Source organism: Maniola jurtina, chromosome 18, assembly GCF_905333055.1.
Source record: "Maniola jurtina chromosome 18, ilManJurt1.1, whole genome shotgun sequence".
NCBI classification, from domain to species: Eukaryota; Metazoa; Arthropoda; class Insecta; order Lepidoptera; family Nymphalidae; genus Maniola; species Maniola jurtina.
The window spans coordinates 12,123,646-12,136,700 of record NC_060046.1 but is presented as its reverse complement, the minus strand read 5'-3'; the positions used below and the strand labels follow the sequence as shown (position 1 = coordinate 12,136,700).

The following is a 13,055-nucleotide window of genomic DNA, read 5'->3' as shown; positions in this document are numbered from 1 at the left end:
AAATCGCGGATTTTATGCGCTTTAAGAGGGGTCTCTCCGTCACTCGCTTCATACAAACGTAGTTCCAATTTCATTTGAATATTAAGCAACCAAAGTCCATGAAGTTTTGCAGACGTATTCTAGAAACTAATATCTATGCCTGTGGTTTTCCAGATTTCCGTTAAAATATTCGGTTTCACAGTTACGCGGTCTTAAAAATTCACATACAAATCTTTGAGCCCCTGTAATTTTAAAACTACATATTTTTAGAAAAATCTAAAACACCACAGGCACAGATATTCGTTTCTAGAATATGTCTGCAAAATTTCATGGACTTCGGTTGCTTAATATTCAAATGAAATTGGAACTATGATTGTATGGAGTAAGTGACGGAGAGAGCCGTGTTAATGTGCGGGCTGACAAAGATGCAGTGCAAACCGCAGTTTAGATCTTAACAGATTGACAGCCCTACAGTACATATAGGTATACCTGCCTACTTCAAAGCGATTCAATTTCGTTGCCGATCCGATACCGATTGTGTGCTTTGTTTTTCAATCCGTGATTATAGTTTATCGGGGCGATTTTATGGAGTTTAATTTACCAACACGTTTAGTTTATTGAGCAGGAAAGGAATATCAAAAGGAGGGTTATTACTTATTTTAGCCATGGAATTCTAAAGCTGAGTTTGTTGTGAGCTTCTTCTCAGATCAGGGCGCGTTTGGAACCCTCGTATTGGTTACTAGCGACTCGCCCCAGCTTCGTATGGATAGCTTATTATCGTCTTTGCTTCTCTGGGATAATGTAGCTTTCTACAGGTAAAAGAATTTTCAAAATCGATTTATTACAAATTTATTATAAGAAAAAATGCATTCTATTTTTTTTAGAAAATGAAAACATTTATTATTATCCGTACGTAGTTGAAATTCCGCGGACGCGTACGAAGCGATTTGCTTCCTCGTTTCTAATCCGAACCGCTAGGATATGGAACGCCCTTCTGGCATCAGTTTTCCCTTCCACTTTTAATATGGGTACCTTCAAGTCAAGAGTGAATAGGCAACTTCTAGGCAAGCGTGCTTCATTTTAGACTGCATCATCATTTGCTAGCAGGACTGATTTTCAGCCAAGCGCTAGTCTATAAATTTTAAAAATAAATAAATTAACAAACAGTTAAAATAAATAAAAGTAAAATAACTTAAAATTTAAAAAACTCCGACACAAAAACCTCTCTCTACAAGAAAACTAGAAAAGAGCTGATAACTTTCAAACGGCTGAACCGATTTTCTTCGATTATAGCTAAGAACACTCTCGATCAAGCCACCTTTCAAACAAAAAAAAAACTAAATTAAAATCGGTCCATTAGGTTTGGAGCTACGATGCCACAGACAGATACACAGATACATAGATACACAGTTACACACGTCAAACTTGTAACACACCTCTTTTTGGGTTGGGGGTAAAAAATAAGGGGCCTGATGCGGGTGTACCGACACTGTGTTACCGAACCTGACTATAGTTAATGTAATTTTTAACTATAAACCGTTTTTCCTCATTTCGGTCGGTTCTGGGTTTCAGTAATCGGTTTACGGACGCGTGCGAACGCTTCCGTCCATCGGATTATCGTCTATTCAGCACGAAAATTGTGAAAGGATTTTGTGGCTTTATTGAAATTTGTCATTTATAATTCTTCTTTGTACAATTTTAACAGAGCTCTCTCCGTCACTTACTCCATACAATCGTAGTTCCCATTTCATTTGAATATTAAGCAACCAAAGTCCATGAAATTTTGCAGACATAGTCTAGAAACTAATATCTGTGTCTGTGGTGTTTTAGATTTTTCTAAAAATATGTAGTTTTAAAATTACAGGGGCTCAAAGATTTGTATTTTTCTTTAAAAAAAGGCCCAACTTTGTGCTCGTTTTTCTAGACAACGAAGCAATTTAATGAAATTTGGAAAAACCACAGACCTAGAAAATTTAATGAATATTATGTAGTAAAAAAATTATCGTTATATATTTTATATTGTTATAATTATGTGGGAACTACGAAAACCAGAAATTACACCCAGAAATCTTGAAAATTTCGTGCTGTCTCGATTTGTGCAAGCGGGGTGGTGAAGTGCGGGGGACGACACGTGAAACTGACAGAAACGGACAGTCTAAACACACGGGCCACATTTACGCCCGAAATTAATAATCAATCCTGATCCATTTTTTCTTATCTGAGATTGATGTTTTAATCTATTTCTGGGATAGATCACGCCAATAAGCGATCCTCGGATTAAGTTTGCTATCTTAAAAAGCAACCAATCGTCGGGAGGGCGGATCACAGATTATAGATAGGCCTCTGTTCGAGAATGACAGTTTGGGCGTATTAATAACCAATCCGTCCAGTTTGACATTTACTTCGATCGCTGTAAACTATCGCAGATTGCAATCCTTTACATTCCATGGTTTGTTTTGATCCAAGTTTTGTTGAAGAAAAGTTAAGTATAGAAATAAGGAAAAATGGCAATGTTATTATTTAGCGATAGTGACGATAGTGATATGGAGCTACTAGCTTTGTTATCGGACTCGGATACTGAAACCGACAGCGAGTCTGAAGGCAGACAACGCGCTAGTGTTCGGAGAATTAAAAGAGTGAACTATATGCAAAGTCTGGATGATGCCGAGTTCACCTTCAGGTTTCGGCTACCTAAATCTGCAGTGAATACGCTATTAACACAATTGATGCCATTAGTTCGTGTAACCTCCACAAGGTAGGCTGTACCAAACTATGTATAATCTTATGTATGACTTATAATGTTACTGTTAACTTAAAACTAATGTTTTTATTTTAAAGGAATCACGGCGTTGCACCACTGCATCAATTGTTGCTAACTTTAAGGTTTTACGCATTAGGTACTATGTTGATATCTGTGGCCGACTTTGTTGGAGTCTCTGCATCAACAGCAGGCCGAATTGTACGCGATATATCCATAGCAATCGCTAGCTTGTATGATGAATATGTTGTTGTTCACCAACAAAGTGCTGAAAAATTCTACCGTATTGCACGGTTTCCTCGTGTTCTTGCTGCAATTGATTGCACTCATATACGTATCCAGTCACCATGTGAGTGTTTGATAGCATAATATACGGTTGAGTTTCATAATATTAAATTAACTAGGTAAGTACTTAAATTACCTTTTTTTTCTTGCAGGTCATGTTATTGGAGAAGAATTTAGAAACCGCAAGGGTTACTTTTCCTTGAATGTCCAAGCAATATGTGATGCTGATTTAAGATTCATGAATGTAGTTGCTCGATGGCCAGGTTCAACACATGATGCCACAATTTTCAACAATTCTGTTCTTAGAGGTAGCTAATTATGCTGTAGAATGTTTTAATTTGCTGTATTATGAATCTTTTTAAATATACATACATTACACATAATATGATGTACTTGTCTACAGCTCAATGTGAAGCAGGTCTGTTTGGTAACCGCTGGATGCTTGGTGACAGTGCTTATCCAAATAGATCTTATTTATTAACACCAGTTTTAAATCCTGTTACTGAAGCGGAACAGCGATACAATGAAGCACACATTAAAACCCGGAATACCATTGAAAGGTAATTTTTTAAAACCTTAAATCTAAAATCCTACCCTAAGGAGTGTATTCCTTACCCAAACAGTAACTAAGGTTAATTTATTTACAATTTGTCTCCAATACTATTGTAATACCTGCCTGGGCCAGTAAGGCTAGGGGGCAACATAACATCATATTATATATATAATATAAATGAATATAATATTATGTAGTGAAGCCACCTTAATTATTGTGGAATGTATTTGTTTTATTTCTGCTATTTCAGAACTTTTGGTGTTTGGAAGCGACGATTTCCTGTTGTGGCACTGACATTGCGCTTATCTTTACCAAAAGCCCAAGCGGTTATAATTGCCACTTCTGTATTACACAATATTTGCAGAAACAATAACTTACAGGAGCTTCCTGCAGAAGTAGATTTACCACCGGAAGATAGAATTTTTGAGGATTTAAATAGTGAAGTTACAAATGTCCAAGAAAGAGCTGTCCTTATTAGTAATTATTTTCAGTAGCATATTTTGAAGTGAACCTATTTATTTTTAACCAACTTCAAAAAAAGGAGGAGGTTCTCAATTCGTCGATTACTCAAAGACCCCTGAACCGATTTGGACAATTATTTTTTTTGTTTGAAAGGGTATACTGTGCAGGTGGTCCCATATAAATTTGTTGAAGATCTGATGAATATCTTCGGAGATGGAGAACAGAACTCCTCAATGGATAAGAGCGAATTGCTCGCGATCAGTGTAATAGCTTAGTAAACAGTAACTTTAATAAATAATAAAGAATTGTATTTTGATTCACATATTTTATTTCAATTGCTAATATCAATATTTATCAATATAATAATTACATTTAACGTAACATATTTAGCATTAACAAAAGAAATTTTGAATCATTGATTGGTTGATAACAGTATGATACACAGTATTTGATATTAAAAAAGAGGATATTGCTGTAAGATTATTACTCCTTTCATCTGCTTCCTATTGTGTAAAACTTAAGATTAAAATATTATGAAACTTCAAAAACAAACAGAAAGAGATTAAACAGGAATCAAAATTTTAAAAATTAAATTCTGAAATAACTAATAACTACTATATATAATTTATAATGAATTGTTAGAAAATGAGTCACTTATTATTCTAAACATTATAGTACAAACATTACTTATTACCTATTAAAAGAACTACTTGCTACCTACTAAATGTCTATCATGAAAAGGCAATATTTTAAATACTACATACATACATCATCATTAACAACCCATCGCACAGATAAGTCTTCCCTCACAGTAAAAAGGGTTTAGGCCATAGGCCACTACACTGACCAAGTGTGGATTGGTAGACTTCACACACCTTTGAGAACATTATAGAAAACTCTAAATATGCAGGTTTCCTCATGACGTTTTTCCTTCGCCATTAAAGAAAGTGATATACAATGGCTTAAAACACATAACTGCAAAAGTCATCTGTGCATACCCCAGATTGAACCTGTGACCCCAAAATAGGAGACCAGTCCTAACCACTATAATAACTACATATAATTATATGTACATTAATATTAAGTAAAACTTAAGATTAAAATATCATAAATTTACATATTTTAAGTATTTATACATGTGATGATTATCGTGAAATAATGTAACTATTTTTATTAGGAAATCAATGATTTACAATAAAGTATTATTTTTTTGGCAATATTAAGGGTATTTGTTATCAAATTAAATAAGTGTAAACTACTACTTTTATGCACTAAACTTCCCAGTTTTCAAGATAGCTATATTACAGTAGGTACTTAGATGCAATGTTAGATGTCTATTTAGGCTAATAATATAATAAGGCTTTAATTATTTTAAAAAAACTATGTCTACCAAAACAAATCAATCTACACTAATATTATAGAGGTAAAGTTTGTAAGTTTGTTTGAAGGGGCTAATCTCTGGAACTTCTGAACTGATTTTGAAAATTCTTTAACCAGTATAAATCTACAATATGAGGCTATATTAATTCAATTTCAAAAAATTTGAGATTCTTATGAAAATTGTAGGTGCATGGAAGCCGAAGTGGGTTACTACTATACTATTTCTTTAATTTTTCTATTTCTAACTCTAGTTTTTGGATTCCCAACTGGAGCTGGGCATTTTTTAGCTTATAATTTTCATTTTCTAATAAAATGTTATTTAATTTTGCATCCAAGCACTGCTTTTTGACTGCAAAATATTCGGCTATTGCATTATTCTTGGCAGTCTTGCTGTCGTCAGGTCTTCGTTTCTTTCTCACTGAAAAATGATCAAATGTTACATTGATGGGCACATAATATGTCAATATTTTTTAAGACCTATTTTAATCTTAATAAGTACCTACCTACTTGAAATGTAAAGAGTGGAGTTAGCTGAATCTTAACTATAGAGATATATACACTTATATTTAAAATCACAAGATTTTAGCTATTGGCTTATTCTTTAATTTGTGTTATGCTATTTCAAAAATAAGTACTTTTATAAAATAATTTTATGACTGACAGACAAAACACTGGACAAATGGTGGACCTATAGACAAATGAGTAGGTAGGGGAGTGAAAAATTTGAAACAGAATGATCTTAAAAATCATAAATCTATGCAAATGAAGTCACAAGAACCAGTTCAGAATATATGATATTACTTTATCAAAAAACAAACCAAATTTACAGTAACTATTACCTGTCCTAGGTGTAGCGAGTGTAAGTCTTTGTGGCTTATTTGGTGTTACATTTTGTAACCCTGGGCAATCAGTGATAATACTACCACCATCACCACTGCAGACCACAACCTCAATATCATTGTTAATAATTGATGTTGGCAACAGATCAGGTTCCTTGGCAAGTTCCGCTGATACTGTTGCGTTGTCACCAATACTGCCATCACAACTGTTGCTGCCATCACCACTCGGGCCAGCAGTATACACCCCTGATTCTTTGTCACCCCCAAATGGGACAGTGAACCCACTGCCCGTGCTTCCGAGCATGCCCGATACTCTGTCCAATATATCATCTGGGGGTATATAATCAGCAGGACCACCACCAGTCTAAAAAAATAATTAGTGTAGGTAAGTAAGTCACTACATAGGTATTGAGGTTCGATTAAAATATAAGTAGGCATGAATAACTACTAGCTAACCTTAATTTGGTTCATCCTTATTTTAGTGCTACGTTTGCGTGAATTCTTTTTCAAATTCTCCCATTTTAGACGTAGCTGCTGCGGTGTCCTTGGGCAATTTGTAGCTGATGAATTAAACCTCTCGGTTAACCTAACCCATTCATCGTTTTTCATCTTGTTGTTGAAGGCGTTTGTGGTTTTAGATGTAATTATCTTGCTGCCTTCTATAAGGTCTAATAAAAACTTAGACTCCTCTTTTGTAAGAGGCTTGCCTTTTGCCTAGAAATAAAAATAAAGTTTAGGCGCGAAATTATGCGTTCCTTCCAATGAACAGCGTCACTTTATGAAATAACAAATAGGTACATGATAGATACTTACGATTTCAGAATCCATTGTTTTAACTTTAAGATTGTATTTGTTAAAATTTATACAAAATTGGTTATTAATTATCAAAGTAATAACTTGGCTCCTGTCTCCCGTTTGCAATGTATACAATGCCGCAGCAGTCTAGTAGTAGGCCAAGATACGTTCCATTTCGCCTAAAGTATGTTTACTTAATACTGTAATACCTAATTCATAAAATATTATTTCCAGTATTATTATTACACGTTTCAAGACATGCAATTACTTGGTTTTGTATGGAAAATATTTTGAGTATTAATTATATTCTTTTAAGAGTGTTTTGTTTTTATAAAACGAAGAGTCAAATATATTGCATAAATCAAACATAGTACTGAGAACGGAACGTCCAAGAGGGAAAAGATCGCTAGTGATCCGGCGTCAAAAAAAAACTGGATTGTAAAAATTTGTTATTGGCATGCGGATCAGAGATCGATCGAGCGACACGCAATGATCCAAGATCGATCCTAATCTTGGATAGAAGATTCATTATTAATTTTGGGCGTTAGACTGCACCCGACTCCAAACTTGTCGATAGGTCTAACTAAATACATTTCAACTTGCGTTAGACGTATGCGTTACCTACTCAGACGTTGCCTGTAGATAAAAATATGTCTCACGTTTGCTGGCAATAGCGCATGCATCAAACCCTGCAAGTTGCAACTCTCTTGCAACCTATTCCTCACGCAATACGCACAGCTTTAATATTATAATTTTTGACAATGTATACTATATGTAATGCCATATCACAGGTCACTCTCTGATTTATTGCTAACAATTTACTTCCAAATGCAAAGAAATCTAAGTGTGTTGAATTCACACTGCCCAATACCAGGACCTTAAATGACATAAATTCATTGATAAATAATCATATGTTGAAAATAAAGGAGAACCCCGTGTTTCTCGGTATAATGTTAGATGCAAAGCTTCTATGGAACACCCACATATCAACACTTGATGGTAAACTCAGCTCTGCTGCTTACACTGTTAGAAAAATTCGACAGTAACTTTACTAAACTTTAGTAGTCAGGTCCCCTGCAACATCAGGATTGAGGAGTTGGAATCCAAATTTTTTATTGAACAATGTCGCAAACTTTCTTTATCGATTAAAAAAACTACCCAAAATTACGCAGTTAGGTTACCTGCCAAATTTCATGGTTTTGAGTCAACGGGAAGTACCCTAGAGGTTTTCTTGACACACACGACAGACAGAGAGATAGACAACAAAGTGATCCTATAAGAGTTCCGTTTTTCATTTTGAGGTACGAAACCCTAGAAAACGTAGGAACGGCATTCCGAACCAGTGGTAAATTTTTCTGACCATCCAAAAACACTTTGAAGTTTACCTAAAAGTTTACAGGAATAAAAATTTATCATTGTATTCCATTCCATTTCATTCTATTCCATTCTGTTCAAAGATAAATCTATACATATAATAAAATTGTAGAAAAGTGGTGTCTGTACAATGGAAATATATAAAAAAAAAGTAGCAGGGGTTGTTATTATATCGATGCCGAACCCGAAATTGTAATTAATTTTTTTTTTGTCTGTTTGTCTGTTTGTCTGTTTGTCTGTTTGTCTGTGTGTTTGTGCACGCTAATCTCAGAAACGGCTTATTCGATTTAGATATAGTTTTCACTAATATATTGTAGTAAGCTTCACTTAGGATTTAGTGTTTATTTCATGTCAATCGGTTCATAAATAAAAAAGTTATGTCAATTTAAAGAATCACGGCGCCTCGCGCCTGAGCGTCCGTGGCTATATAAAGCGCGAAAAGTCACTATTCCACGCGAACGTCGTCGCGGGCACAGCTAGTAGATAATAAAAATATTTGTCACCGAAACAATAATTTACGATACATCGACCAATATCAATTTTACTGATGACAATCTGACTATTACCAAAGTGAACGACTACTATAATATCTATTATATACGACTAACATAATATGTATTATAAATTGTGTGCCGTTTGCATTCTCACTAGGTTCTCATTAAGTTTGTTTTATTTGGTTAAACTTTCTGGCATTTATATTGTTATGACGTTTAATTGGCAAACAGTCTGTTTATTGGCTGAAACTCAAAAATTCAGCCAATCACAACAAAGAAAATATTGTAATAATGATTGATGCAGCTTTCTGTAATTGAAAACAAAATATTTGACATTAACTTGAATGTGACAGTGTTTTCCGAATAGGGTTGCCAGAGGCCCCGTATTTTACTGGTTACCCCGTATGTTAGGATAGAGAAACCGGTAATTATGAAAATAAAATACGGGGCAAATAAAACTAAATATTTTTAGGGTTCCGTAACTCAAAAGCAAAAAAAACTCTTATAGGATCACTTCGTTGTCTATCAGTCTGTCTGTCTTTCCGTCTGTCCGTCTGTCCATCTGTCCTTCTATCCGTCTGTCATGTGTTCATGAACAAATATTAGTATTTTCAATTTTCAAAGTAAGATAACTACATATATCAAGTGGGTTATCATATGAAAGGGCTTTACCTGTTCATTCTAAAACAGATTTTTATTTATTTTTATGCATATTTTTTTTAATGCATAACAGTTTTTGATTTCTCGTGTAAAATGTCGAAAAAAATACCCGAATCGGAACCCTCGGTGCGTGAGTCTGACTCGCACTTGGCTGGCGAAACCGAACACTGACGTTATGTCCAGTAGAAAGAATATTTTCCTTTTGCGGCAATGCGTAGCCGAAACCCACTCGATATTGATCATGGTCGTAGCCAAGGCGGCGGGGCTTGGTTTGAGGATGTTAGCCTTTTTTTATACAAGTTAGCCCGTGACTTTAATCTTTTCTAGTGGTAAGTGATGATGCAGTCTAATTTCTTGGCCGTTAGGGCCATACTAACCATATAACTAGCCATGACCGAAGCCTCCCACCAGACCAGTAATTTAGAAATGGCGACTGCGCCTGGGAAGCCGTCAAAAACCTAAGCCTAAAATAATACTTACACTATTTCTTGCATTTGCTTACCAATTTTTTTTTGGAAATATATCAAACATTTCGCGCTTTGAATTTGTATTACTTGGTGTAAGCCCCGCAATTTCGTTTGCATGAATTTAGAGTTTTAAAAATTCCGTGGGGGATTTTCCGGGCTAAAAAGTTTATGTCTTTTTTTTTTTTTTTTTAATTTATTTAATCAAAAAAAATTCACAAGAAACTATAATATTATCGCTCGCCAAACTGGTGTGCCAGTTTGTTGGCGAGGTGGCGCTCTTATTTTAACTTATATAACTAACTTACACATTACATTACACCTTAATCTATACTTATAATAAACTATACTACGACTAAATATTTATTTAAACCTACCTACTCCGTTAGGGAGTCCCTAAGTAGGTGTTCCTTTAACCTCTTCTTAAGGACTCCCTCACTGAGCCCATCGCTGTCCTCCTCAGCCCAGCCGATTACATTATATAATTTGGGTACTATATATGCGTTTATTCTTTTGCCATAGTAGTTATAGGTTTTTGGCATTGAGAATCTCACCTTCCTATTTATTCTAGGATTATCCCCCATTTTAACCTTTTTTTTATAAATAGTTGAGAAAAAATTATTTTTTACTATTAAATATTCTACTTTTTTGTTGATAGGTAAAATTTGTAAGTCTTTAAAAATACTGTCATATTGTCCTTTGTATTTTTTTTTCTCTTTTTTTCCTAAAATATGTTTTAAAAGTCTAATTTGTATTTTTTTAATTTCTGTGAGATAGGTACTAAATGTTCTGCCATAAATACTCAAGCCATAACTAATTACTGAGTCTGCTAACGCATAGTATACTACTAGTTTTGTATGTTTACTTAAAACTCGGTCTAGGTGATAAAATTTTCCCAATATTGACCTTAGCTTGTTGCACACAGCTCCTATGTGAGATTTCCAATTAAAATTTTGATCTATGATCAAACCTAGGTACTTATAATTATCTACATATTGTAGCTGTGGACATACACACGAGTCTTTAGCACCATGCAAGCAGTCATAGCTGTGGCCAACTATACCTATATCTTTATACTGAACCATTTTAGCCCGTCTGTTGTATGGCGAGTATATATGCATGCATTTCGTCTTTTCCATATTAATAATTATACCATTATCATGCGCCCATTTAATCACATTTTCAAAGTCTGACTGGATATGATCGCGCGCCTCCCTCACGTCCTTTGACGCGTACAGCAGACACATGTCGTCAGCATACATATATACTCGACATTTTTTAATCACATTGACTACACTATTAACGAGCATCAGGTAACCCACTGGCCCGTATATTGAGCCAGTCGGTACTCCCAGGGTTACGTGCCACTCGTCGCCCTGAGTCCCATCAATATCGGTGCGTATGGTTCTTTCCGACAAATAATTGCGGAACCACTCATTGGTGGGACCTGCAATGCCACACTCCTGCATGGCCAAGAGTAGCACTTCTTTTTCCAGCGTATCGAAAGCCTTCTTATAATCAATAAAAAGAGCTAAAATTTGCCTACCACTATTTAAATTGGCATTTACTTCGTCTGCAAACTGAGTGAGGGCTGTAACTGTACTCCTGCCTCTCCTGAAACCGTGTTGTGCGTCTGTCAATATGTTATATTTTTCTAAGAACCTTGATATCTGGCCCACAATTACTTTCTCAACTATTTTATTAATTATAGATAGTATGGCTATCGGTCTATAGTTTGTGTATTCAAGATGGCTACCACCTTTATAAATAGGTCGTATGATTGCTTTTTTTAACTCTTGAGGATATAAGCCATTTTGAACACACAAATTCACAAAATAAGCCAATATTGGGCTCAACCGGTCTGACATAGCCTTTACATCTTGTACCCTAATTTTATCAAAGCCTGGAGATTTTTCACTACTTAACTTCCTAATTATTTTTTTTATATCTTTATCATTAACTTTTATATATCTAAACGAGACCTCACTGTTTTTGACATATGTGTTTCTCTCTAAAAATTTAACACTGCAATTATGTTTTATTTTCTCTATTTCTTGAGTAAATGTTTTAGAAAACTCATTACAAATACAATGTATACTATTTATTTTACCTAAATATCTCTTAATGACACTATCTACATTCGGCTTGCACCTTCCTAACCAGCTATTAATAGTTAACCACACTTTTCTATAATCCCCTTCACAATTTTTAACTTCTTGCCTTCTATAATTATTTTTAGCGTTATTTATCAACTTGTTTACTTTATTTCTAAATTTGGTATACTCTAAGCGTTTACACATACAATCAGGTGACGATTTCCATGCCCGGAACAATCTATCCCTCTTTAGAATCATGCTGTATAACTTTTCATCTACCCATGGTTGTGTTATTCGAAACGGTCTTACAGTTTTTTGTATAGTGCTATCACTATAAACACTCGTAAAAACATTGTAAATTTTGCTAAATAATAACACTGGGCAACGTATACCCAGAAGTTCAGTCCAATCGTAATTATCTAATTTTTCATGAACAAGATTGTCACGTAATACATACTTTTTATTGCATTCGGATGCAAGTTACCTCTGAATAGTAAGTACCAAAATTTTGGTAAAGAAGATGGGCCGTGAAAGGGTAACAAATAGATAGGCAAATAGATATACTGTCGTATTTGTAATATTAGTATGGATAGGGAGCTTTAAAAATAAAATCTTGCTATGGCTAAACTCGTTTCCCTTTCACTTTAATTCTTTCTGTAATTGAACCAAAAACACTTACGCTCACTGCGCTCGCGCTTTTTTATTGTTGTATTTTATCTCACTGTCAAATTGAAAGGCGAAATTCCACTAACCAGGTAATTAGCCCATAAAGTTGAGCGAATGTTTTTTTCCTCATGACAGGATTCAGTTCCGGCCCTGATAAAACCTCTCCCGAAATCGATTCCTGGCTACGGCCATAGTATTGATACTGTGAAGGTGGAATTACAAGTTAAATGTAAATTTAAGTTAAAATGCA

At 34.7% G+C, this 13,055-nt stretch overlaps 2 protein-coding genes across 2 annotated transcripts; one reads left to right on the top strand and one right to left on the bottom strand.

The window, feature by feature from the left end:
- Positions 1-2,176: 2,176 nt before the first annotated feature.
- LOC123874300 (putative nuclease HARBI1) lies at positions 2,177-4,172 on the top strand. Its single transcript, XM_045919552.1, has 5 exons — positions 2,177-2,734; positions 2,818-3,086; positions 3,175-3,330; positions 3,426-3,582; positions 3,826-4,172. Exons 1-5 carry the CDS (start codon positions 2,484-2,486, stop codon positions 4,067-4,069), a joined length of 1,077 nt encoding a protein of 358 aa, XP_045775508.1. The 5' UTR covers positions 2,177-2,483; the 3' UTR covers positions 4,070-4,172.
- A 225-nt stretch (positions 4,173-4,397) lies between these two features.
- LOC123874644 lies at positions 4,398-11,512 on the bottom strand. The gene is made up of 4 exons (XM_045920135.1): positions 11,264-11,512; positions 6,713-6,970; positions 6,257-6,620; positions 4,398-5,835 (listed from the first exon to the last, which is right to left on the bottom strand). The coding sequence occupies exons 1-4, from the start codon at positions 11,510-11,512 to the stop codon at positions 5,636-5,638; spliced, it is 1,071 nt and encodes a 356-aa protein (XP_045776091.1). The 3' UTR covers positions 4,398-5,635.
- Between the last annotated feature and the right edge of the window lie 1,543 nt (positions 11,513-13,055).